The 27511-nt window shown below is 42.4% G+C and overlaps 3 protein-coding genes across 6 annotated transcripts; 2 read left to right on the top strand and 1 right to left on the bottom strand.

Annotated features, from left to right (window-relative positions):
- Positions 1-384: 384 nt before the first annotated feature.
- Positions 385-6304, top strand: ncln (nicalin). 4 transcript variants are annotated; one of them, XM_029001205.1, is made up of 15 exons: positions 385-677; positions 2326-2516; positions 2651-2795; positions 2962-3056; positions 3237-3317; positions 3463-3566; positions 3666-3754; positions 3839-3978; positions 4280-4458; positions 4658-4745; positions 4918-4956; positions 5055-5215; positions 5300-5353; positions 5438-5516; positions 5605-6304. In XM_029001205.1, exons 1-15 carry the CDS (start codon positions 503-505, stop codon positions 5665-5667), a joined length of 1683 nt encoding a protein of 560 aa, XP_028857038.1. In that variant the 5' UTR covers positions 385-502; the 3' UTR covers positions 5668-6304. The 4 variants fall into 4 exon arrangements, with proteins under 4 accessions (XP_028857038.1, XP_028857037.1, XP_028857036.1 ...); XM_029001204.1 differs by having other exon boundaries at positions 5052-5215; XM_029001203.1 differs by having other exon boundaries at positions 4280-4503.
- Positions 6298-15949, bottom strand: cers1 (ceramide synthase 1). The gene is made up of 7 exons (XM_029001206.1): positions 14991-15949; positions 9709-9868; positions 9198-9378; positions 8922-9083; positions 8682-8829; positions 8423-8562; positions 6298-8131 (listed from the first exon to the last, which is right to left on the bottom strand). Exons 1-7 carry the CDS (start codon positions 15234-15236, stop codon positions 8089-8091), a joined length of 1080 nt encoding a protein of 359 aa, XP_028857039.1. The 5' UTR covers positions 15237-15949; the 3' UTR covers positions 6298-8088.
- Positions 15950-18052: 2103 nt separating this feature from the next.
- Positions 18053-25534, top strand: tnfaip8l1 (tumor necrosis factor, alpha-induced protein 8-like 1). Its single transcript, XM_029000965.1, has 2 exons — positions 18053-18462; positions 23747-25534. Exon 2 carries the CDS (start codon positions 23752-23754, stop codon positions 24310-24312), a length of 561 nt encoding a protein of 186 aa, XP_028856798.1. The 5' UTR covers positions 18053-18462; positions 23747-23751; the 3' UTR covers positions 24313-25534.
- Positions 25535-27511: the final 1977 nt, after the last annotated feature.

Here is a 27511-nt window from a genome sequence, read left to right as displayed (position 1 = left end):
GAAGGAATTTTGTTGAGTGACATGCGCCGCGTTCCGACTCCTGTATCTCTCCCACGTGGCGTGGAAATACCGATCCAGACCAAACCTCTAACCAACCTACCTAGTTCCGATTAGCATAATTAGTTACACGTTCAAATGACTTCTGGGCCTCTAGCTTTAACCAAGGCTTTGCTTCACAGCTCTTTACAACTTTAGATTGCGCTTTAGAATATTTACTAAACACTGGATAACCTATTGCTGCTATCCATAGTATTTAATTAAGTGAAAGCGGAGTGATTGTGAAACACGTCCCCTGCGATGAAGGGGGAATTTCTGCACACTTTCACGCTGCACCGGTAGGGGGCGATGGCGCAAAGTCGCGGCGAATCGCGCCGCTGAGGCAGCCGAGGGAGGAGCCGCGGTCGCACGCTACCAGGCTAACTGCTAGCCCCGAGCCCCGAGCCCCGAGTCCGGTCGCCGTCACATTTCTCCCGCCTCCTCTGTTCCCTGCCCGGCCGCTAACATGTTCGAAGAAGCGAGCGAGGTGTTTGAGAACATGCTCAAGTCGTCCTTTCCCCTGACGTTCATTGTGTTTCTCCCGGCTGTGCTGATCCTCGTCTCCCCGCTGCCAGCCGAGGCGGCGCACGAGTTCACGGTGTACCGCATGCAGCAGTACGACCTGCAGGGCCAGCCTTATGGTATGTTCTGCTCAGTTCTTCCGTGTGCTTACAGTCTTTCAGTTGCCTTTTAATGTTTTACTGTCAACGTGCATTATTTTCTTTAAATTGGCGCGTGGTTAGCGCAGCTAGCTGTCAGTCGCTCGGAGGTTGAATGGCAGCTATCAGGCACCAACTGGTTAATGAGCACGTGTGGTTAATGAGAGTGTAAATTTGTACAAACACTGAATTCAGACATCGTTGATGCCGCCTGGATTCGGATCGCCTATGAACCAGAAGACCCAGGTTCAAATCCCACTTACTACCATTGTGTCCCTTATTAAGACATTTAACCCTGAGTGTCTCCAGGGGGGACTGTCCCTGTAAATACTGACTGTAAGATAAGGATCAGACACACTCTGGATAAGGGTGTCTGATAAATGCTGTAAATGTCATAATTCATGTCTGAATTTGTGGACTCTGCAGACCTTACGATGAAAGTGAAGTGATTGTCATTGTGATACACAGCAGCACAGTGACACAATGAAATGTGTCCTCTGCTTTTAACCATCACCCTTGGTGAGCAGTGGCCAGCCATGACAGGGGAGCAGTGTGTGGTGACGATGATTTGCTCAGTGGCACCTTGGCGGATCGGGGTTCGAACCAGCAACCTTCTGATTACGGGGCCGCATCCTTAACCGCTAGGCCACCACTGCCCCCAAAACAGTATTATTTGTCAGAACTGGGATGCCGCTGATCCCCTCCATTACAAGACAGCAACCACCAGTTGACCACAAACCGAGCTGCAGGTTTTAACTGGAAGCCCGGATAGAGGGTTTCTTCTTCAGTGCCCACAGCTTTCTCTTGAAGATCTTTAAAGCTACCGTCTAATAGTGTGTAGGCACCCAACCAGCTTGGACCGGTTCTACTCTGCAGTCAGGAATTTCCTGCTGAAGGTGACACCTGAAGCCTCCTCTGCACTGTGCCGTATCTTCACTGGCAGTGATAAGGAAGCGCGCTGTAATCAGAAGGTTGGCGGTTCGAGTCTCCATCCGCCAAGGTGCCACTGAGCAAAGCACCATCGACATACACTGCTCACCAAGGGTGATGGTTTAAAAGTGGAGGACATGTTTCCGTGTGCTGTGTTTCACAATGACAGTCACTTCACTTTCAAATAGAGATCCTTTCTCTAATTCACCATGTTGGACTGTTTAATACCACTCCTTCCCACAGTTTCTCCCTTTTTTGGCCATGGGTTTTTGTGTGCAGAAAAGGTCAAGGTGCCGTGACAACAGTAGGGCCTTTTGAGACATACTGCTCATGATTATGGGCTCAACGAGAAATAAATCATGCTGAAATGAACAAGTGTATGCAACAATATTGCTTGCTGCATGTGTCATTTCCGCATGAATCTAGCAGACAAAGTTTTCAACCACCAGAGCACTGTTTGCCCCTCTCTGTGGCCAGTTCACCAGTTTTCCTTCCTTGGACCACTTTTGGTAGGTCCTAACCAGGAGTATCCAACAAGAATGGCATTTTTGGAGATTCAGTGCCCCAGTCATGTACTAATCAAATCCTTACTCTTGCATTTACGTCCATTTTATGTTCATCAGTAATATTCACTCTTCCTGTCAGTAATTTTTATGTTTTGGAAAATTTCTTTTGAAATTCCTTTTTTTTTTTTTTTTAGGTACAAGAAATGCCATTTTAAACACTGAGGCCCGCACAGTAGAAGCAGAGGTGCTGAGTCGCCGTTGTGTTCTCATGCGTCTGGTGGACTTCTCTTTTGAGCAGTACCAAAAAGCCCTGCGCCAGTCTGCTGGGGCGGTGGTCATTATTCTTCCAAAGAATATGTCCACCATGCCACAAGATATTGTGCAGGTAACATTGTCCGTTTTATATCATTTTTGTTCTGCTCATGCATTTAATTTCTAGCAGCGAAGTCTGCATTGCTTAACAATAGGTGATCCCATGAGATAATCATTATTTTTTTGCCCCTGTTTAACAAATAACAGCAGTTCATGGAGGTGGAACCAGAACTCCTGGCGATGGAGACAGTTGTTCCGGTGTACTTTGCACTGGAAGATGATGAACTGCTCTCCATTTACACCCAGACGCAGCTCTCATCATCATCCCAAGGGTCTTCCTCTGCAGCAGAGGGTAAATGACTTATTTACAATTTGGCCCAGTCCAAATAATGTCCTGTCAAATGTAGAAATAGAATTTCCTGGTATTGGTAAAGATTCAGAACTTTTTTTTTTCATTTATAGAAGTTATTGTTTTAGTATAGTATACATAGTAAATTTATTTATCTTTTTTATGTTAGTTCTGCTACACACAGCAACAGCCAATGGCTTTCAAATGGTGACAAGTGGAGCACAGAGCAAAGCTGTGAGTGACTGGACCATCACCAGCCTTGAGGTCAGTAATTGTGATCGCTGCATCATTATGTATATTTCTATATATTTTATGGTGATTTTTCTTTTTGTCATTCAACATCATACACATTTATTTTTTCATCTTTTCTACTCTAAGACTGTCTTTATTGAACTTTATATGTGCATATTACTGATAAGATTTTTATTCCACATGAATTTCTAGGGCAAGTTAAATGGCGTTGGGGGAGAAGATTTGCCAACTATTGTCCTGGTGGCTCATTATGATTCATTTGGAGTAGCACCGGTAATGTCGGATTATTTTTTATTTTATTTTTTTGCTCCTTTCCAGATAATTCCAGCTCCTTTCTATAAAATAACATTACTGTCTTCCCCCCTAAAGAAAATAAAGTTGTGTGTGTTTTTTAAGTAAAGTTTTTATTCTCCGTCAGTGGCTGTCCTATGGCGCAGACTCTAATGCCAGTGGAGTGGCCGTGTTGTTAGAGTTGGCCCGTCTGTTCTCCAGACTTTACTCATATAAGAGGACTCATGCAGGGTGTGTACCTGGCTTTGTACTGAACAAATGACACATGCCCCTATCCAATAGAACTGTTACTTATGGGAACAAATGTATTCTCCTCTGTTGTGGTTCTAGGTACAATTTGCTGTTCTTTCTGTCAGGAGGTGGAAAGTTCAATTATCAAGGCACCAAGAGATGGCTGGAGGATAATCTAGACCATACGGGTAACCATTCAGTACGATGCATAACAAGAAATCATTAATCACTTTGCTTAATACTGTGTGGTCACATCTGGCTTCATCCTGCAGAGTCCAGCCTCCTCCAGGACAATGTAGCATTTGTGTTGTGTTTAGACACGCTTGGTAATGGGGACAGTCTTCACCTCCATGTGTCTAAACCTCCAAAAGAGGGCAGTCCTCAGCACACCCTGCTTAAGGAGCTTGAAATGGTAAATATGAACTTTTTCTGCTAGGACAGTGCAGGGAGTTCAACCAAATAAGTCTGATTTGGAACTAGTTGCGTTTGTGCATGACATTGTGCAATAAAATATTATAACACTGAATCTTTTATTATTTTGTGCAGTATATGAACTACACACACACTGTGTGAGGTAAACATTTTTTGTGTGGTAGATGCTTGTTATAGGCATTTGTTCTTTTAGCTTACACGCTAATAGACTTCATATAGACATGTTAGTCTGCATTTCGGTAGTCTTACGGTAATTAAAAAATTGTGCCTTTGACCACCAGGTTACCTCCACCCAGTCCCCAGACCTCAGGTTCAACATGGTTCACAAGAAGATCAATCTGGCTGATGACATGCTTGCCTGGGAACATGAGCGCTTTGGCATCCGCAGGCTCCCTGCTTTCACCCTGTCCCACCTGGAGAGCCACCGCAACGCCCTGAGAAGCAGCATCATGGACATGCGGTCAGTGTCCTCCTCTCTGGATGGGGCGGGAGAGGTGACTGCTTGGTGGGTGATTATTCTGACACTTCTTGTCTTCTTGTTCACCCATCATAGTGCCATTCCAACACCACTACCTCCACCTCATCCTTGCTTTTCAATGATTTAGCTTTCAAATTTTTTTTTTATTCAGAATGAGATGATTAATATGCTTTCATCACAGGCCTCATGTGGAGTTGCAAAAGCTTAGCCGTAACACCAAATTAATTGCGGAGGCTTTGGCTAGAGTCATCTATAACCTCACTGAGAAGGTAATGAGCCAGACATGTATTTGTCATCAGCTCCCATTCCTTTTCCTTCTGTCTTGGATTACATTGTTATTGAACGTTTACCTTTTGATACATGTTCATCGTTTAAAGGTTTGACAGATTGGCTTGTGTTTGTTCTATAGATTTTTATGTATTTATCATTTATTTAACCCAGAATGCCCCAGGAGACCTGCAAATCTTCACTGAACAAATGGTAAGTAGACTTTCTTGGTTGCCTGTGAATGATCTAATGACTGTTCATCCAGTGTGCGCCGGCCTGCAGAGCGTCAGCTTGCCACTGTGCCCCAGCAGGTGCAGGAGGAGCAGCTGTCATCTGTGGTCGACTGGCTCACTGCCCAGCCGCGAGCTGCTCAGCTGGTGGACAAGGACAGCAGCGTGGTCAGCACTCTGGAGTACTACTTCAGCCGCTACCTCAAAGATGTGAAGCAGCACAGCACTAAGGCTGACAAAAGGTGAGGTCGTTTTCTGTTGATGGCCGGTGCGATTGCTATATAAATGGGTGGAGAGTTGACAAACTTTGCTCATTTCATTTACAGGGACCCGGAATTTGTATTTTATGATCAGCTGAAGCAGACCATGAATGCATACAGGTGAGATTGTTGTAATTTTTTCATAAATTTTACAATTTAAGGTTGGAAAAGTCAACATTTATTTCTACAATTAAACCAAATCAGGGTGAAGCCAGCCATTTTTGACCTGCTATTGGCAGTGTGCATCGCAGCTTACCTTGGACTCATGTATTTTGCAGTGCAGGTAAGTATTTCAGAGGACAGTGCCAGGAATGCCTTCACCAAGTGGCCCACGTTTTGACAACGCATGAACCTGTTCTGTGTTTTTGCAGCACTTTGGAATCCTCTACAGTGTCCTACGCAGGGTCACCCAGCCCAAGACCAAGCAGCATTAAAACTACACTCACTCCTGCCATTCAACCAGAGAAGCAGAGGTTTACTTCCTATGAGCTGATTGCCTTTTTCTCCATTTTCCCCTTGTCCTACCAATGACCAGGAATTGCCCATTGTCTTCCTTTACTGACAACACTGTTAATCCTGCCTGCACTCAATAAATAACTGCCCCTGTTCATGTGAAATTTGGCCAAGTAACAAGGTCGTTTTCTTTGGCAGCTAAGAGGAGGTGTGTCTAAGTGAGTTGGTATTTTGGGACCTTTACATATTGCATTAATTAATACATTTTTGTGAAACCTTTATGTAGTCTTTAAATCGAAACGCTAACCTTCCCCAAATTACTTGTAATTTGTAGTTGTGGCTTGTGAACTGCATATGCTGTTAAAAACAATGTAGTTCAGCCAGTTCCCACTTCTGTTGACAGAGAGAGATTTTCCGTTTTTCAACTGGAATACAGAAGAAGTCATCCTGCATGCTGATTTGACAAATGTGGGATGAAATCATTGACTGGCAAAAAAAACACTGATGTTCATTTCAGTGTGATTGTTTGGAAATGCACTGAATTTTGATGTTTCTGCAAAAGTTAATTCAAGTCTTTTTTTTGTGCAAAATGAAATCAATAAATCCATGTGTTGAAACAAAGAATCGCTTTTATTTAAAAGTTCACTGGTTCAACAGCATAAACCGTTTCCTTAAAAAAGTACCTAACTTTACCTAAGTGGTCACGTTGTAATGGAACTAACATTAAAGGGGATTAGAAAATGGTCCAAAAGTGTTTAAACTTTTTTAGGGCAATTCATTATAATCCACTTGAAGAAATGGACTTACAAAATTCACATTCACACTTCCCTTGGAACACCTTAGTGCAATTTCTGCCCAAAGACATTTTCAGTGGTTTCATTCTCCTTTTTTGGCACATTTTGTGAATTGATACTTTTTTTGCATAGTATTAGATACACAGTTTACCATAATTGCATGGATGTGTTTAATGTTAATAATTTAAATAGCCAAATCAAGATATTTTATACAGGTAGCTGATGATTGATCAACTTTTGTTTGCTCTAATGCCAAGCTTCAGATAAAGAGAGTAATGGGAAGAGACCACATAAAGGGCACACCTCTGGACTCTACCATGTTGGATGTTAGGGCACTTCCAACTGTAAAAATTATTTCCTAATACAAGAAATACAGTGTTCTCAAAAACAGCAGCAGGTCTAGCAGAGTTCTCTAGTGCAATGGAAGATGGACAAGATGGCCTGCTGCTTATCATAATTGATGACAGTAGCATAATTTTGACCTTACAACAATCATAACATTTTATGGATTACACAAAAACGTAGGGACATGATATGAACATGAACTGCCTTCAAAACATTTTGAGAAATGCCAGTATCATGCATCAGTCATTTTTTGCAATTATAATGTGCTTTCATTTCATCAGTGCAATTACAGATGCTATTAAGATTGAAATATTCCAAAATAATTTCCAAATGAGAATTCCAGCAATATCTTCAATGCCTAGATTATGCCTAAAAGCAAAGCAATTCCCTTAAGTAAAACAGTTCACATTCTGGCAGACCGAGGACATGGCTCACACATAAGAAGCAGTCTAGGCAAATACATTTTGGTCTGTGGTAACCTGTGCAATTATATGTAAGTTCATAAATGTTGGAAAATAACCAATACCTACTTCCCTCTTCAGCACTCACTGCTGGAATTACAATAGAAGCCACTGGATTCAGAGATCAATGACTCAAAACACACTTGAAGCATGACGGCAGAAGATGTTACTGAATACTATGAAATCCTTCATTTATCACAAAGTGTAAAAACACCGCATCTTATTGCCGCTAATCATTGCTAATAATGAAACAGCTTGTATTTAAATTCACACAATTAAAGAGAAACTTCACAAAATTCTCAATTTTAGAAGCATTGTTAAAGATGAAGGTCACCTGAAGTAACATTCACAGTGCTACCATAAAGGAGACAAAAATTAAATGCCAAATGACCATTATGCCATTTTAGAGAAAAATACACTATTCCTAAATTTCGAAAGCAAAGTCAAAGCCAAATATATATATTGTGAATAAATGGTGCCTGATATTACGACTTGTAATGATATAATATAGAAAGAACTTGATCCTTTATTCTTCTTGGGTTCTTTTAATATAAATAAATGAGGTTTCTTCACAATCACTTCAACTTTGTATCACTAACTTTTTTCCAAAGTATAACTTCAACCAGTGTAATGACAAGTGAAAGCAAATCATTCAGACTTATTCTCAAAATCATTTTGCTTTTAACCATGGAATCTGTGGCCCTTAAATGTTTTTTTTTTTTTTTTGCAAAATTACCTTTAGCCATCATACAATGTCACCTGGAAATACATTAAGTACCACAAGAGGGCGCTAGTGGAGCCATTATAAATGCTTATCCTTGGTGATCCCGTTCTGGATGTGTTTCCTGTGGGGGGGGGGAGGAAAAAATGGTTGTCAGCTCAAGGGTGGGTTATTAGAACACTATAGCACCTATATCACTTCTTGTCAGGGTTATGAGATAAGAACTGGCTTGTGGAACATGAGGGATCACATGTGAATCAGTTAGCTCTTTGACCCGTTGCAAAAACCAGGCTGCATTGGTTGCCATTAAGGGATAATGTGACCAAACATATTATTTGTAGTAGATGCTGATTTCTGTGCAATGAAGCAACAGGTTCAAACAGTGCTAGATTCGCTCGGAATGTGCAGGGCTCACCCTTCTGCAGAGTTCTGATGGCCTGCACCGGTGTTCTGCTTCTTCGTCTCTGTCACATCGATCTCGTCCTCATACTCACGTACATCACTGACTTCTTTCATCTGGCCTGATACCACCTTCATCACGAAGAAGATGATATACTGCAAAGTCAGACAAAAAAGGGTGATTAAAACATTGTTAGACGTTAAAACACTTATCATTAGCTATCATTATAAATGTGTCTGGGTGTCACTTAATGAAGTGGAATGGTAGTGCTCACCAAGAACCAATAAACGTTCATCAGGAGGAGAGCAAACAGCAGAAAATTGAAGAAAAAGTAGAACGGGATGTTGGGCACATACTGCAGGCTGGTAATGCAGGAGGCATATAGGACTTTAAGAGGAAACCAGTAGAGGCGGAACAAAAACCTGCAACACCGGGACAGAAAAATCAATCGCTCAGGAGCTCCTCCAGCCTACACGGTTCGAACATTTCACTTCTACAGGTCATCACAGCTCACCAGGTAGCAGCAAAACATACTGTGCCCACATGGGAAAGGATTTCATTGATCATGTGATCTCGTCCACCTCTGGTCTTGAAGTAGATATTGAGTTTGGTGAATTCCAGCTGAATGTCATTAATATCGTGAAGAAACAGGACCAGAATGCCAATGTTGTGGTATCTGAGAACAGAGCAAATCGTTTTGGAGTTGATAAATAAAAAACTCCCACACTGATAAAGCAATAGTTTTATCGCCGCTACTCTTTTTGCCAGAACACAAAACACAACCTCTCACCTGAAAGCGTAGGAGAAAGTTATCAGTGCGAGCGTGATCACATGATGAACCAACATGACGGGCGAATCCTTTCTCCAGGCGTCCATGTACACTGCAGCATATATGGAGTGCCCATAAAAGCTACCTTGGATCAAGTAAGCAAAGGCAATGTCTGTAGGTACGGACATTCCCCTCTTCCAGCCTGGTAAAGAAAAAAAAAAAAGAAACACTCGATTTCGGTCTGTGTCGTTGAGTAAGAAAACTCTAGTGTTTATTTGGAATTCAGTATTTGGAAAGATATTAGCTTACATCACTGCTGTTGACACTAAAGCACCATTAATGTGTACTGATCTGGTCCCACCATCATTATACATTAACTACGGAATGACAACAGCAGCAGACTGTGGACACTGAATACTTTGAAACTGTAAGATTCCCCGCGTCTGTAAACCTTAGTTTTAGTTAAAACAGTTCCATCTGCATGAGTAGTATGATGATTTATGTAATCAACAGCCTGTAACTAGAATCTCACCAGAGAACACAGAGGGAGGGTCCTGGAAAAAGGTGTACTGGGTGAAGAAGATTAGATAAGTGCTGTAGGACCATGACATGGTGTAGAAGAACATCTTCCATGCGCTCTCAGGCATCTTGGCAGTGTCTTTGGGCCTGAGACAACACCACTGTGCAAATGGCTGGGGACAAAAAGAGCAAATGTAAACAGAACTATTCTAATTTCATTTTTGTCCAATACAGAGACCATTCAATTTGTTCAGAGTAGCAGGTGTAATGTACTATTTTGTATGTTGGGGGAGGGGGACAAGAGGAAGTGTGAAGCATGGTTTCCTGAAGCTCTCTGGCGCACAGACCAGTGGGTGAAGTACAAACACTCAATCGGCTCTGCTTCTACACTGCATCAGAGAAATTGGAAGCCAAACCTTATCTGCCCACATGACACAAGTATCTGTCCTGCTTGGAGCAACGGTCGTACCAAGAGGCAGAGGTCCATTGTAAGCAGAGATAAAAGTGAAAGAGACGTTTTTAATCATTCATCTGCTAGACCCGGCCAATTGTACAGTTAACTCTCACTGTGAAACTCATCCGGGTCCGACGCCCATCTGCAGGGCTCTCCTGTTGCACTGCATGCCTAATGCACGGAGTGTGGGTAACCGAGGGGCGAGGCGCTGCTCTGTGTCTGCTTCTGATCTGATTACGAAGGAAAGGTCAAAGTTTTCCAGTGAGTCCCATGTGCATCCGAATCAGCACTAAACCCACCCCAGGCCGCAGAGTCCCACACTCCTCCCAGTTAGAAGTGGCCAGCTGTCAGCACAGCGTCTCCCCGCCACAAACACCCCACCCGAGCATCTGTCCATTAAGCGGGCGAGTCCGAGCGGCACGCCATCAGGTCTCTGGGCTCCAGCTCGCAACGTAACAACATGCTGTGCTGTCACCACTAGACCTGTTCTCTGCGCAAGGATACAATCGTTTGTATTCTTGAATGATTTGCAAAAATGTGAGTGGTCCAGGGCAGCTAAACAATTAGTTGGTATATCTTCAGTTTGAACTCTGCTCCAATTTCTTTCAAAGACTGAACTCTTGTATCCTTAGCAACCGGTTAAGGCTACCAGCATCTGGTGCCAGAACCGGCGCGCTCGCTGCGTTCGTTTCCCCTCGCCTGCCCTGATAATTACATAATGGCGTTAAATCAATCAGGGAATCCGTTCTGCAGTGCCGCCCTTTCTCTGGGACGCGGCGTTCAGCGTGGGAACCGCACATGTACCCGAGGGAGTTTGTTAGCTTCCCGTCCCAGCTCCAGAGGGGGTTAACCCCCCTGCACCCAACTGCTCTGGCACTGTGGAGCTCCCTTCAGCCACTCAAAGGAACATGATCTGCATATTGCAGCTCATTAGCAGATGATTGCGATCAACGCCATTTGTACAACTACGGATCTAAATAAGCAGAGAATTGAAGCCATCGACCACTACGCCCAAGTCATTGAAGAAATATCGAGTTTTGCCTCTTCGCACATCTCAGAGGTGGCTGGGGTGAGACCATCCATCTAATCGCTGCAACTGATTATCTGTACAGCGAGGCTGGGACATCTTATCCACAAACAGACCCTTACAGAGCCAAAGTCTGGTGTCATTTTGAATGAGACCAGCATTTTGTAACATTCTCTTCTCTCTGGTGAAAAGACGGGTCTGTCGTTAAGAGTGGGTTCACTCTTTCACACTGTTGTATGAAATTATTCTATTGCGATTGAGAGTTTGTGCTTTTTTATGCAAATTTGCTACATTTTGGTTAAAGGAAGCACACAGGTCAACAAACATCTCAGTTGCTGCAACTAGCTTTATTTTTGATGACACTTTATATTGCATTTCATTTTAAGAATTTTTTTTCCAACACTTGGTTAATACCATATTATACTTCCTACTTAGTATTGTATTTGAGTAACATTTGTATTAATTACATTTGCATTTACAGCATTTATCAGACGGCCTTATCCAGAGCAAATTAAAATCAGTATTTACAGGGACAGTCCCCCCCTGGAGCAACTTAGGGTTAAGTGTCTTGTTCAGGGACACAATGGTAGTAAGTGGGATTTGAACCTGGGTCTTCTGGTTCATAGGCGAGTGTGTTCCCAACTAGGCTACTACCACCTCCTTTTCAGAATGTATTTACTGTAATGTTGCACTGTTACAATGTTAATTCTCAAATCATGTTAGGAGATTTTTAATATCACAACAAAAAACGACAGATTTGTTTTTCTGGATTTCCGAAAACTAATTTAAACCACAGACTTCATTATGGCTGACTCTCTGAAACCCCACTCGCTATCCCAACCGGCTTTTTACAGAGGGAATCAGATATACACGAATGCTAATAATCCGCCTACAAACCAGATTACATGAGTATCGTACAAGCACCAGCAATTTAATGTAACATTTCCTAACCATGTTCTACAATATGTGCTGTACACAAACACTCACATCCCCACACACACACTAAGCCACCAAGTTCTTGACATGGGTCAAGATACAAACAGAGAGGAAGCAGTGGTGGCCTAGCGGTTAAGGAAGCGGCCCTGTAATCAGAAGGTTGCCGGTTCAAATCCCATTCTGCCAAGGTGCCACTGACGTGACACTGAGCACCATCCCCACACACTGCTCCCCAGGCAAGTGTCATGGCACGTGTCACCCTCACTAAGGGTGATGGGTTAAATGCAGAGGACATTATGCTACAGTGCATTTGAGGGATGAAAAGAATACCAGAAGATTCCATCTGGCAGAAACAATGCTGCCTTCATAAATAAATATTTGATTTTGTACCATCTGTTTTGTGCTTCAGAAACAGAATTGAGAACAATTTCATATTTGATCATTACAAGGCCACATATTTCACCACAGGGTTCATCGACCACACCATCAAAAATAAACTTGATTACACTTTGCACTCAACTGTTCTGGGGTCTGATGTAAATATGTGTGCTGGTCTGGAGAGTAGAGCACAGGGACATTTCCAGTTGATCGGTGGGTGGAGTATAGTTCTAATCTGGTCATTTAGAAAGAGGCTCTCCTTTTTTAGTCAGATATTAGGTACACAAATGCATAAGCACAAGCACTGAAATATGACTCTCGCAGACAGTCGTGAACGATTCTTTTTCTGTTATGTGGGCTCATACAATTAATGAAGCCATCGGTCAACATTTGCTCGGTCAATGTTTTCCTTTCCTGTTTGAAATCTACAAGTAGAACACAGACAGGCCAGACGACAGAGCCCTGCAGAGGTCTGGAACTTTCGAAATATGAAGGGCATTAATGCTAAAAGTGGGGCAGGCTTGCTTGCCATTTCTTTCACAACTACTACTGAGAACAAGTCTGACTGACTTAATGTTGGAGCAGAAAACGAAATACCAAATGACGATTTGGCTTTTAAAGCCCATCGAACTAGTGAATTTTTTGCAAAGATAAGACCATGTGACCAGGTCAAGGTATAAACAGGTCTCCTAAGGTAACGTCTCAGTTTATGGTTTGACTGAGATAGGTCGGGTTAAAGAAATGCCTTCCAGCAGATGTACAGAATGATTACTATGGGCCATGTAGCATTGAGTGGTTAACATAAATATATATATATGTGTATGTGTGTATGTATGTATGTCATTTAATATGCACTTATTAATGTGAAACTTAAATTGCAACAGTGCTTATCTTAATAATATGTTCCATTTGTGTATTGTAGTTGGAAAAGTACCATTCTGTAGTTTCTGGCTGGTTGTAGCTCATGTGTAGAATGAGCCCTGAGCACATTCTGTGAGTTATAGTGTTGAGACATGCGTGCTGAGACAGACAGCGTATTCAACGTGACATGTGAATACCACACTTTACAAGCCTTGCCTTGCTTTACTGTGATTTCAGCGGTTTTAATTGTCTGTCTATAATTAAACTATAGGGTTGTAAACTTGGATTCTAATCTTGATATTGCTCTTGTTTTAATCACCAGCACAGTTAAGTGAAATCTCTCAGTGGTTGATTTAGCTGTTATTGTACTTACATTTACATTTACAGCATTTATCAGATGCCCTTATCCAGAGCGACTTACAATCAGTAGTTACAGGGACAGTCCCCCTGGAGCAACTTAGGGTTAAGTGTCATGCTCAGGGACACAATGGTAGTAAGTGGGATTTGAACCTGGATCTTCTGGTTTACAGGCGAGTGTCTAACCCACTAGGCTACTACCACCCTTATTTTACATTTACATTTACCGCATTTATCAGACGCCCTTATCCAGAGCGACTTACAATCAGTAGTTACAGGGACAGTCCCCTGGAGCAACTTAGGGTTAAGTGTCATGCTCAGGGACAAAATGGAAGTAAGTGGGATTTGATCTGGATCTTCTGGTTCACAGGCGAGTGTCTTACACCCTGCAAAAAGTGAAAGTGATTTGTGAAACACTGCAGCACAGCCCAGGGTAACACAGCGAAATGTGTCCTCTGCTTTTAACCATCACCCTGAGTGAGCAGTGGGCAGCCATGACAAGCGCAGTGTGTGGGGACAGAGCTTTTGCTCAGTGGCACCTTGGCGGATCGGGATTCGAACTGGCAACCTTCTGATTACGGGGCTGCTTCCTTAACCGCTAGGCCACCACTGCCCCTGATATTGCTTCTAAAGTTCAAAGCTCTAATGCCTGCTTGCTGATGGTTCTTGCTACTGTTATATTTTACTCTAGAACATGACAGGTCCACTAAACCTCACTTCACCGGCCACTGGCTGATCCCCCTGTAAATACACAGAACACACTAAACTTAAACGCAGGTAAAGCTCACTAATGAAATCTTATTAAACCATTTCATATGACATGATCCATGTGAGCGCTTCAGGGATTTCGACCAGGCCACGCCTCAAACTGAAATGGATTCTGGCTCCACAGCATCCCAACCATTCAAACAACATGAGCTCATCCGTCTCAAATGCTGATTAACAAACACAAAGGGTAAAGGTCTTGAAATATTTAGGCTCCTGACACTGCCGAAAGGATGTGAATAAATGCAGGGAATAAAATCATGATGTACTCAATTCATAACTTTTCGCCATCTAGACACTCTGAACAAATAAAACAGGAGATGGTCAATGATTCTCCACTTATAACCCTATAAGCCAACGAACTTGTGCGTGAGTTTACTGAAACCAAAGACTTCATTAGATGTGATCAGAGCAAAACAACTTTTTTCATGGGCGAGTCCATGTCCAGGAGGACTTGAGGTTCGGGGGGATTAAACATTAGCAGCTGATGGCAGGTCTTCCTCGACACGGCCTCTACCTGAAACAGGCACGTCGTCAGTCCCCGGCGGACCTGCGTCCACAGGACGACGCAGGCGAAGAACAGGCCGATCTCGGTCGGCGAGACGCGGGCGTTCTCCAGCAGGGTCCTTCTGGACAGCTCCACGCCGCACGCCTCGCAGTCTCTGAAGGCACCGAGCATCGTGGCGTACGCGCCGGCCACCAGGTCCCCGTAGCCGGGCATGGGCTTCGCCGGGCCGGCGTCGGCTCCGTTTGGTTTGTTCATGGTGTTAAATAGACCAAGGCTCCGCTGGTTGACTATAAAATGTTCCTTTAGACGATGCGCCTCAACTAAAAAGCGGTCGAGTCCGTGAAACAAAAAAAAAACAAAAAAAAAAAAACTTTAATCTCCTTAACCACTCAAGCCTAATACGTAGGTTCTATATTAAGACATGGACAACGTCGTCTTCTGTTACACAAATGTGAATGCTGTGAACGTTTACATACATTCGTCTCTAAAAGGCACAGCCCTGATGCCATAAAACGCCGATAAATAGCCCTTAGCTAGCATAATTAATCTACTATTAAAACGAACACCATTGCGAGGAAAGGGAGATATTTACAGATTAAACCCGATGGCAGGCGGAGCGGCTTGATCATTAAGATGATTTCCGGCGCCCTTTATTTAAAAATCTCCCCGTCGTGCGCCGTTCAACGCCTCCACGCTGACTGCGTCTCGTCCTATTCCACGAAGAGGGAATTCTCGTGGGTAAACGTCAACTAACCGCGTGTGAATAATTATTAAAAAAAGCGGTCACATCAACGCCGCCTTCAGAATCGATAACCGGCAGAAAAATAAAAGTGGGGCGGACACGTGACTATCCGGTCCCGTTATTTGAAAGAAAGAAAGAAAGAAATAAAGAAAAGAAATATAAAATCCCTTCGCGCGTTCACGCCACGTCTTCCTCGCCGCTCTGCGTGACGGCGGCCGCTCGCGAACCGAAAGACAGCGGAGTGGTGACGTCACGACGGCCCGCTATCTTCCGCAGATGCCGGGATTAAACGAAAAAAAACGAGGCAGGTTTAAAGAGACAGCGCGTCTTTAACTCGCGCACATGTGCACATGTTCCGTCATAAATAATGCACGGCCGGCCACAACATTAAATCATCTATGACCCACAGTGGGAGTTGCCACCCACGTATAATAGAAGCAGTCCCAGAAGCGTGGAGGCCAGGCCACGTTGTTTTGATAAATGTTTTACATTTAAGGCATTTGGCAGACGCCAGGGCTCGAATGCTTGGGTACCTTTTTCCGGATGGCAGGAGGGTGAAGAGTGCATGTGAGGGGTGTGTAGATTCTTTCACAATTCTGGTGGCTTTCCTCATGCAAAGTGAGTGAGAGGTAATTCACCAAAGGCTTCTCTGGAGAACTATGCCCAGAACATATGCCTGCAGTGACCATCGCTTCCCAACGTACAAACATGTACCCAACCATCTGCGTCTGCAGGATTGAAAAGGAAATGTGATTCACGTGACCAGAACGCTGATCCTTGACAGCTGTCATTGTGATCAGATATTTGTGTGTGTGTGTGTGTGTGTGGGTGTGTGTATATATATCTATAGTCTATTAGTCATTGACACAATTTGACATGCATTAAAATTGTGCAAAAACAAGTCAGCATCCAAACAGGTTTGCAATCACAGCAATAATATACGTTTGAGCTGATTAGTGGATAATTCATAAAAAGCTGTAGCTCCTTCCAAAAACAAAGCACATGGCTCCATCTATTGGTGGAGCTGAAGAGCTGTACTCTCATGCACAGAAAAAAAATCAGTTCTCTCTCTCACATACACACAAATATCTAAAAAAACACACACACATATAAATACAAAATAAAACCACTGGTTACAAAATACAGGAAGCTGAACATAATGTTTATTGACTTTGTTGGCCTGTTGTATGGTCCCATTTGAAGTGTTTATCTCTCTGTTGCCGCCTTCTATATTTAACTTGCACACTTTTGTCACTTGTGCTTTATATTGTCTAATTGTCTTTTTCATTTATTGCAATGTATGCCTTAACACATTACATTAACGTAGGCCTCACAAGTGGCCAGAATCAAATTCCTTGGCCAATAAATACGATTGTGATTCTGATTTCATCCCAGAAGCACCTGCACCATTGGCAACCATCACACCATTGTTTGGCCCAGACTCTGTACTACCCCAAAAAATATATATATATAACAATAATGAAGCAAACACCTGTTTGACAATCAGGCATTGTCCGCTCATACATAGTCCTGTTGCATTTCCTCTAGGATCACCTGACGCCTGCTGCCTGCTTTTCTCATGACAAAGTTCCTTATTCAGGCTTTAGTTTCTTTTGATCTGTATGATATGCATATTCCTACATGCATTACCTTGTACATTCTGGTTTTTATTTTAAGACAGATACAGACACAGAACGCTGATCAGCAAACGTCAGATCGGCATGGGGACCCACAGGCACTGGTCAGCACTGGTGATAATGTTCTGGTTGACGGGTGTGCACAAATATCGCACCGTTGCGTCGAGATTATACGTCACACTCACGACCTACATCAATTACTCTGATGAGGGAGGGTCTCTTTACATTCTGCCATGCAAGACGCTGCCAGAACCCGGCAAAACGCTCCGCTCGTCCCGCAGGGGTGACCCCATTTCAGGGGAGGGGGTGTCCCCATTTATAACGAGCCGGCCGACAGACTTCCGAAGCGGAAGACAACACGTTTCTCTGTCCAGAAAACATCCTGTTGCTCCACACCTATTCTCATGCACCTCTGGAAATTGTGGATTAAAGAAACGGGAGGAAAAACGTGCGGTAAAAAAAAAATAAAAATAAATAAATAACAGAACCAGATTTGTTTCACGTGTTTAGTTTAACGTTATTACTTTGTGTCGTGATTTATGGCCATTTCTTGTTTGTAGAGTGTGCCATGAGTTCCCCTTCATTGTTCGTCTGAAGCGGCTTCCTTTGGGAAATTCTCAACCTTGAATTTGGGATCTCATTGAGGATAATTACTGGAAACTGGCTGAAAGGGGAGGGACCTCGGGCGCCAACGGGACAATGGCGCTCCATGATTGGTTGAGGCGAGGCTGGTGCTGCGCAGCGATTGGACGACGGGGCCGTCAGTCGTCAAGTTTCGCAGGCCGTGGAGTTTGAAACTTTTTTTTTTGTTGCAAGGAGGAGTCCAGTTACACGCTCCTGAAACCGATCTAGAACGTGCGAGGAGAAGAAAACAGCGTTTCAATTATTCACGCCCGGGTCGAGACAAGCAGAACCCGCGCTCGCGGCCGCAAATAAATCGCTTCGTCTGACGGAAAAAAAAACAACAACCCAAATATCGACTCTCGACTCATCGCTGTCACGATGAGGGACCGACGTTCATCCTAGAAGCCGCGATTGGAATAGTCGAAACCCCGCGGTCCGCGATCACGCCCCGTATCCGGTTCAGATTGACGCCTGAGAGGTAAGATTGGGATTCATTCGCCTGTCCGGGTTCCTTATACGTTCACTAGCTGGCGTCTGTTTTGCGCGATCAAGTGTTAATAATATACTAATTATGCTAATAGAAGCTCTACGTGCGGCCGATCGCCTCGTCAATAGAGGGGATTAAAACCGATGGCCGCTGTGCCGGTTTCCTCCCCGCTGGAAACGAACCTGCAGCGGCGACGATGTCCGGTGGCGGCCGGTCGCTGACAGGCGACGGAAAAGACGGCGGCCTGCAGCTTCGCCCCTCCGTCTCCAAGGAAACATTAACAGGGGACGGCGGAGTTTATTCTTCTGACTTCCCCTCCGAAATGTTTAACATTTGACAGCTGCCGGCCACGTTCTTGGAAATAAATGACTTGATTTGACTGAATAAGATTGGTGGCCGGATCGGTGGCCGCTCAGGTCGTCAAATATTTATAATGGTCACTTAACCGCAGCTGTGAGATGGGCGACCAGGAAAGGAGAGTTTGGTTTACAAGGAGTAATGGGGCTAATATAAGCCATGTCTGCAAATGCCTACATACAGAGTCACTTCTTCCTTTGTGTTCTGATTTTGTAATCTAATAACCACTAGACTTTATTGACGATCCATTATTGAACGTTCATGCTAGAGTCTCTAAAGGTTGCCCGATTCAAGATTCATTTGTTCAATGTCGCTGTGATTGAAAGTGGAAAAAACAGCGGCCACTACACTGTTTGTACTAGTTTCTGTTTTTAAATGGTGTTGTGAGCAATCACATGCTGTTGGCTGGGTGACAGCATTTATCAGACGCCCCTATCCTGAGCGACTTGCAGTCAGTGGTTACGGGGACAGTCTTGCTCAGTGGTAATAAGTGGGGTTTGAACCTGTGACTCTGTAGTCTCATAATGCTTGGGGTGCTTTGCTCGGGACTCGAACCAGGAACCTTCTGATTGCATGGCCGCTTCCTTAACCGCTAGGCTGATCCCACTAGGTGTGTAATGGCAAATCAATTAGCATGTGATGCTGAATTATTATTATTATTATTATTATATATAGTAATAATTCAAGACATTGAGACATCTAATATCCATATTTCTCCTGTGAGCTCTGGATAAAGAAGGCAGGGAATTTAACCATGTGTGGGTTAGCCTACAGTCCTTAAAGTTGGGTTTAGGGGGTGCAGTGTTTTAACGTGAATTACCAGAGGGTCACCAGTTCCCCACCCCCATTTGGCAAGGTAATTATTTTTAAGGGGCTCCTTGGAACTGTTTGGGGGTTTGCTGCTATAAAAAACACAAGAGCCCCTGGTTCAGCAGGGTTTGAGCCAAATGCCTGTAGCTAGTAAGGCTAGACACTATCAGCCACAGCAGAGGAAGTGATTACTACTCAGCTGTGGTAATCGCCGCATCATGAGTAGCTACTTAAGGCAAGTAGGCAAGTCGTGGACTAAACAGACTAAAATGAGTTGCACTGCTTGTGATCAGTTTGAAAAATGTCTAAGTCTACCCAGCTCTGCGAAAATGGATGCATATGTCACATATTTACAGTGCCGATGTCTCGAGGGCCTTCATATTGTTATTCTTGTGGTACTGCCTTGGTAAACTGGTAGACATCTGGAGAAATGAATCACAGTGTTACATGGACATTAGTGTTATAAATAATAATTTAGCTATAAGAACAAAACAACTTTTTTTTTTTTTTTTTCCAATGCACTGCCTAATACTTCACTGTGGGCTAACCAAGCAATTAATAAATTTCCTGCTCAGCATTTTCAGCATAACTTCAGCATGCTTTCTTTGGAAAGACCAGATATGTTATGTTTCAGACTATTACTGGAGTGCTCAATCAGTCTGTAATGTTGTGGTTTTATGGCGGCCGCGTTATATCCGGACGTTCGTTCATGATGAATTCATGATACCTTATCACAACCAGATGTAAACTGAGACGTTAGATCAGAAAAACCAGATAACCAGTTTAAACCCACCAGTCACACTTTCCTGATAAGAACAGAGGATGAGAACTAACGGGCCAATTCTCAGACAGACCGGGGGGAGTAATGGCTGGTGTTGCATCAAGCTCTCAGATCACAGCAGCAGGTGAAAAACTCAAACTGGGCAAGTGTGATGAGAGCAGAAGCAATATGAGAGTGCAGAGGTACCTTTACAAACTCTGACGGTTATGATGAAATAGTACGATTAAAGCTAAAACCTGCAGTATGATGCAGTGTGAGCACCACAGACCCGTGCTGCTGATCTCTGATGGTCTTTTCCACTCCATGTAATGGTTTTAGCTCTTATTTCCCACAGCAAAACTACCCCCCCCCTAAAATGTGTTCATATCATGTGTTGATGTAGCATTATATTCGTTGGAACATGTATTTTTCTGCATTTTTCAGATAGCAGTAAATAGGTGGTTGCTGGGTGGGGTATCTAAATAGTACCTTGCTCAGTAGCACCCTGCTGGTTCAAATCCCACTGAGCAAGGCACCGTCCCCATACGCTGCCCTCTGCTTACCAAGGGTGAGGGTTAAAAGCAGAGGACATTTTGTTGTTGCACCGTGTGCTGTGCTGCAGTGTTTCACAATGACAATCGCTTCGCTTTCACACAATTGTAATTGCAGCGTCATAAAAATCGCACATTGTGCAACATCTGAAATACAGAACAGCATGCACAATGAACCTCTTCAGGTGTGTGTGTGTGTTATTTATTGATGTAATTCAAAAAGCGGCAAATAAACCACATTGTCTGCCATTGTCATCACTCCCAGAAACAGTATACACTTTGCATACTATTGGTTGCAGGTATACTAACCTAAAAAAAAAAAATACTGTTTTAGCTCACTGTACGGTAAGTTACGGAATTTCGGATGGATGCCCTGCACACATAGGAATTTTCATGGAATGTTTGCATTGTGGCCTGTAGGTTTTCTGTTTGATTCCAGACAGCCTAGTGAAGCTGAATGAAGGATGTCACGGTGCTTGTTATCTCTCAGATTATGGTGTTGATGCATCAAGTGTGTTTCATATCATATAAAATTTTTCTCTTTTTTTCCTGTCCTTAGTACATTTGTTTGTACCATATTTAAATCAGATTTTCACTAAGCCTTCTTATAGTATTTTTTTTATTTATTTTACTTTTACTGGCAGTCACAAATATAAGTTCTTTTTATTGTTTTATTCCTTTATTGTGTAGGGTCTGTGACAGTCAAGAATGTGATTTTAGAACTTGAGTTTCAATGAAAGTCGAAAGATTCAATGGTAGATGCTGAACTGCTTCCTTTAGGACCTTAAAAGTGTGTTTTGTTACAGAATTTGGTTGAGTGTCTGTGTATGAGAGAGAGAGCTCATACGGGATGAAACAAAATCTTTGATCGCTGCTGCATTTCAGTTTGATCTTGTGAGACATTTCTCTTTGAGGCAAGCAAATTAACTTTACTGAAAGCGCTCGTTTCTAGCTCCCTTCAAAGTGTCCTTTGTGTTTATATTTGAGGCTTTCTTTTGGGCGGAGCATGTATAAGAATTCATGGCATATACTGTCTCCTGGAACAACAAATCTTAGTTCAGTACCCAACAGGTTATGTAATAATACAAATAAAATATATCCCACTTTCTGCAGTAGGAAGTAGGGGCAGGAATGTTCTACCTGTTTCCTTAGTGATTTAATCAGAGCTTTTCACATGGCCTTAGGCCATGGAGGATATGTTTTATGGCCACATTCTTTGCCTAAATGTGTAGACATTGAATGCTCAGATGAAGTTAACTGGTGTGAAGCTATTTGTCTAATCTATTGTTTGCTGTTGTAAGCACCAGTGAGTCACTGTGCATTGGCAGGCAGCACACAAATGACTACAGATGGCCCTTCGCACCGATGTGTTGGTGATCCGAAATGGGAATTTTTAAGTCTGATCATTACTATGTGTAACATTTTAATAGCATATTTTGAAAGCCAATTGCAACATGCGCATGGATTACAAGCCTTCAGTGGTGGACAAAGTACACAAACCATGCAGCTAAAGTAGGGTTACCCAAGGTAAAATTTTACTCCAGCAGAAGTCCTCAATTTAAATGTCCACTTGAGTAAAAGTACGTAAGTATTTACTTTCTAATGTACTTAAGTGTCAAAAGTAAAAGTACAGTGATTTATTGTCTCTAGTCAAATTTTTATTTACTGGATTAATCAATTGTAGGTGAAAGGAATTTGTCACATTACTCTGCCACTGATTCTAAAATGATCGTATGTTTACATTTATGACATTTATCAAGTGCCCTATGCAGAACAATAATCAGTAGTGGCTTTAATTGTATAATATAAGCAAAAATGTATTATGATATGTGGTCTATGCATTTGAAAAGACTGTAAATATGATCACCTATATCTATTTTGACCTGTTAATGCAGCACTCGTAAAATACGCACCTTGCCAAAATTGTCTGTGCGTTTTGTATGGTGAAATTAAAAAAGATGCCATGATACAGACATATTTTTGAGTAGAGCTAAAATATAGACGTCCTTGAAAATGCACAGGGACAGAGAATGTAATAAGAGAACTAGTTCGCAGGAGGGCTGCTGCTTTCACCCGTTTCAGTCCCGACTTGCGTATCTGGGAATGTAGTTGGGTACAAACAGAACTCTACTTCAATTGCCATTTTTTTTGCATCATACTGTGCCTAATAATCGATTTATTTTTTTTTTCAACATGAAAGACATACCATGCTATAAAATAAACTGAAACTAACTTTAGCCTGCTTGTGCTATGGGAAATGGTGTATTCCTAACCTATCAATCTAAAGTCGGTAGTTCAAGCAGGTCAATCTCCATTTACATGTACAGCATTTATCAGACGCCCTTATCCAGAGCGACTTACAATCAGTAGTTACAGTGGTAAAGTGTCTTGCTCAGGGACACAATGGGACTAAGTGGGATTTGAACCTGGGTCTTCTGGTTCATAGGCGAGTGTGTTACACACTAGGCTACTACCAGCCTAATCGCCTTGTGCTGTAATTTGATTGGTGCACTTACAGCTCGCATCTTAGTTTTGATCTAACAGGTCAAAGGTTAGATGTTTCATCATAAGAAAAGAATGTTTGCCTTTGAAAAAAGTAGCGGAGTAACATGAAAGATATTTGACATTGAAATGTAACGGAGGTAAAGTAAAAATTCTCCACATCTAAATACTTTAGTCAAGTAAAGATACACAAAAAATGACTTAAGTAGAGTAATGAATTATATTTACTTTGTTACTGTCTTCCAATGCAAGTCTGATGTTTGCACAATATGTTTTCTTCTTTTATCTTCCTCAGTTATCATGGATTCGTTCAGCACCAAGAGCTTGGCCCTCCAGGCACAGAAGAAACTCATGAGTAAGATGGCTTCTAAAACCATGGCCAACTTGTTCATTGATGACACCAGCAGCGAGGTGCTGGATGAGCTGTACCGTGTCACTAAGGAGTACACCCGCAACCGGAAGGAGGCCCAGAAGATTATCAAGAACCTCATCAAAATGGTGGTGAAGCTGGGTGTGCTTTATCGCAACAACCAGTTCAGTGTGGAGGAGCTTGTGCTGGTGGAGAACTTCAGGAAGAAGGTCCACACGCTGGCAATGACGGCGGTCAGCTTCCACCAGATCGAGTTCACCTTTGACCGGCGCGTCATGAGCGGCATTCTGAACGAGTGCCGGGAGCTCCTGCACCAGGCCATCAACAGGCACCTCACCGCCAAGTCACACTCCCGCGTCAACCACGTCTTTAACCACTTCTCCGACTGCGAGTTTCTGGCCGCGCTGTACGGGCCTTCAGAAGTCTACCGGGCTCACCTGCAGAAGATCTGTGATGGTGTGAACAAGATGTTGGACGATGGCAACCTTTGACCCTTGCCCTTCGTCTAACCCTCGTACATAAATATCATTTGAAACCGTCTGTGTATTTCCACGTTCCACATCTCTTTACCCGCGTATGCAGTATATTTTTGGCTGGTTTAATGCAGTTCTACATATTGAGAGAAATGATGCTCCCAACGTGGAACTCGCTTTAAAGCTCAGGTTTGGGAGTTACGCGCTTTGTGAATAGCGGACGAACCTGAGCCTTGCTGGTCTGTTATGATTATGGATATAGATATGGTTATGATTGTTCGAGTTTTAATGCCACCTTCAAATCTGAAGAAATTTGGGCACAACTTGTGTGTCGGGCACTGCAGTTTTCGATGAGTTGACGATGGACCGTTAGGCCGATAATTTAATGTAAATGTATCTCTGCACAGCATTTAAACATATGGTGCCCCTACACCTAATTTAATGACATGAGGATCTAGTTAGTTGTAAATACATCAGCACCAAAGCCTGTCTCTACCCGACAAGCTTAGATTTCAGACATTTTTGTCAATGTGCTGCTGCTGTGACATGTGTGTCTGGCTGCGTTCAGTGCAGGTCTTGAATGTTCTTACCATTTTAAAATTTCACTTTGAACTATTTTACATGCTTATGATGTGAATACAGGATGTGGTGGGACTATACTGGGAAATACCCAGAAATCTTCACATTAATTCTACTACTCCATGCTTCAGGCCCAATTAATGTGACTGGTGCACCTACAAGTCCCTTTCTGAATCCTTAATCAGGAATGAAGTTTTTTTCACGAAGGGGTTATATGATTTAATACTTTTTCTCATTTAGAGCTGTGAGTGTAGACACAAGGAAATGGGGTTTTGTGCTATCACTGAATCATTATTTATCAATATCAGCTCTGCCAAAGAGATGAAAATGAATGTTTTTCCCTCAGCAATGACCAAACCTTCCAAAGGAAGTGTTACTAGGAATGTTATTATTCATGCACTTAGTAGTATATTAGCAGTTATTAATTTCTATTTACTAATATGTAACTGCCAGCTAGTATTATCCCTAGAGTTTTTACTAGCTGGACATTTGATAGTATCATAAATATATTTTTCTTTGAGAGTAAGTATAACGAACACCCCAGCCTTACAGCACTCAGGGTTGAGTCATACAGAATTATATTGAACAGTGTTTCATCTGTAAATGTTTTACAACTTGTCCTTTCCACAAAGGGATTCTATTTTAAATCAAAACACATTTGTATTATTTGATTGTGTGTGTTTTTTTTTTTTTTTTTTTTTCTTATGAACAAATGATGTAAATATAAAATTGTTGTCTGGTGTGCCTTTTCTTTTTCTAAAAATGAAATATATAAATGCATACTCTTTTTAAACTTCTTGAATTTGTTTTGATGTCTTTTGATAACGTTGCACTAGATTCCATAACTAATGTAGACACGTTGTTCTTAAAACAGCAGAAAGAATATTTAACCAATGTCTGTGTCCGTCTGGGATTAGTTTATGCAAAAATCATTGGTGAAGTCCATGCACTTTTGGTATATTTCATTAATACCTTTTCCTCGACATGGATTTCTTAAAATACACTACTGTGTACAGATGCATGGCTCTCAAATCAATTAAGCATGGCTTGAATTAGTCATGGTTTGAAGATTCCACGCTTAATATATCTCTAAAAATAATGTCCTAATCATTGCTGTTTTTATTTGATTTTGCGTCTCATCCATCGTTCAGCAGATTTTAAACTGCCTTTCGGCAACTGGAAAAATGACAGCTACCTGAGACTGAACCAAGCCTTCAGATCCATTTTTCCTTAAGGCGGATCCTCCGAGACATCTAGACTGACATGTTTATCTGAAATAAAAATGGGGGAGTTTCTCAAGGGCAGCAATGGAAAAAATATACATTCGCTAGAAGGGGAATAAACATAGCACAGTAGGTATCAAAATGCAAAATGCCCTAATTAATATTTTGCATTCTTTTGAAATTCAGACAACCCCCACGTAAAATGAATCCAAAGCAAAATTAACAAAAATACATCCAAATTTTCATCTCCACTTTTCGACATTTGGAAACATGAGTGCATTCTAATAAAATAACTTGCCAAATCAATTAGCCCTGTGCCTAATCAAGGTGGGGTGCAGCCACCAGAACTAGGACTGGTAAACACTGATGTAAGACCAGTGACTGGTATGGGCAGGCGCGTGGCAGCAAACTGTCCACATACTGGGCAGTTGCGGCCTTGAAGTAACGTGTTTGTCTAATTACATCACAAGAACACTGGACTTGTGTATTAATGTCATTTGTTATAAAATCCTTACCCAAATCTGATTCCCTCACTCCAACAAAAGGTGAATTTGATCTGTCAAACCACAAATGATAGAAGTGGCTACTTTTTGTCAGGCATGCGGGTGGCAACTGGAGCAGGGCCTCTTCTTCAGATGAGGGGCATAAATGAAGAGCTCCAAAATATATTCTGGCACAAAACCTGCTGTCCTCTGCCACCTGAAACCTGATGCCCGAACAGAACGTAAACTCAAAGACCAACAAAGCAGAAGCAAAAAGAAAGGTTATTCTCCTGGAAGAGCCAGCAGAAGCCCAGTGCACTGTCCTGAATGGTGAGAACCTCTGCTACTGAATGGTAGTGTAAAATTGGGGTAAACTGGGATAAAACCCTGGCCAGCTAAATTAATCTTAGCAAAACATGCTTACCACTGCAATGAAAAGCAAAGCAGTATTACTTCTAAACTTCTTTCTTTAAAAATCCTGTTTTGTTTGTGGATTATAGGTGAAAAGGTTAATTTCAGTCTTTGTGTTCATCAAAATCTGTCTGTAGAATGTGAAACAATGGACAGGGTGGGAACCCTACTTAGAACTGCCTCTGCATGATTCATTTCCCCCCAAAACTGAATACAGCATGATAAGACTTCATAGCGTATACCATAATATACCTTTATTACCATGCCATAGTATTTGATTTTAGCCTATTTAGTTGTAAATATAAAACAGATTCAACAAAAAGAAGAAGGAGGATAACTGGATCTGCTCCAGGTAAAATGTGCACTCATTCACGTTGAATGTAAAATAATAGCATAATGTGAACTTGCGCTATTTATGGATCATGCACAGCAAGTGGGTGAAGCCCGAAGTGACATGAATCAGAGTAACATGACTCTAATTTCACCGACGCCACATGGCAGAGGTGCAGGGGACGTCAGGGT

Source organism: Denticeps clupeoides, chromosome 13 (genome assembly GCF_900700375.1).
Source record: "Denticeps clupeoides chromosome 13, fDenClu1.1, whole genome shotgun sequence".
NCBI lineage: Eukaryota > Metazoa > Chordata > Actinopteri > Clupeiformes > Denticipitidae > Denticeps > Denticeps clupeoides.
This window is presented reverse-complemented; position numbering and strand designations above follow the sequence as displayed.

Coding starts and splice junctions, on each gene's coding strand:
- ncln (XM_029001202.1), top strand. CDS start 503: ATGTTCGAAGAAGCGAGCGAGGTGTTTGAGAACATGCTCAAGTCGTCC. Junction 4,957..5,051: donor AAATCTTCACTGAACAAATG/GTAAGTAGACTT, acceptor ACTGTGCCCCAG/CAGGTGCAGGAGGAGCAGCT. Junction 5,517..5,604: donor TCATGTATTTTGCAGTGCAG/GTAAGTATTTCA, acceptor GTGTTTTTGCAG/CACTTTGGAATCCTCTACAG.
- cers1 (XM_029001206.1), bottom strand. CDS start 15,236: ATGAACAAACCAAACGGAGCCGACGCCGGCCCGGCGAAGCCCATGCCC. Junction 8,830..8,921: donor GTATGTTTTGCTGCTACCTG/GTGAGCTGTGAT, acceptor CCGGTGTTGCAG/GTTTTTGTTCCGCCTCTACT. Junction 8,132..8,422: donor CATCAGAACTCTGCAGAAGG/GTGAGCCCTGCA, acceptor CCCCCCCCACAG/GAAACACATCCAGAACGGGA.
- tnfaip8l1 (XM_029000965.1), top strand. CDS start 23,752: ATGGATTCGTTCAGCACCAAGAGCTTGGCCCTCCAGGCACAGAAGAAA.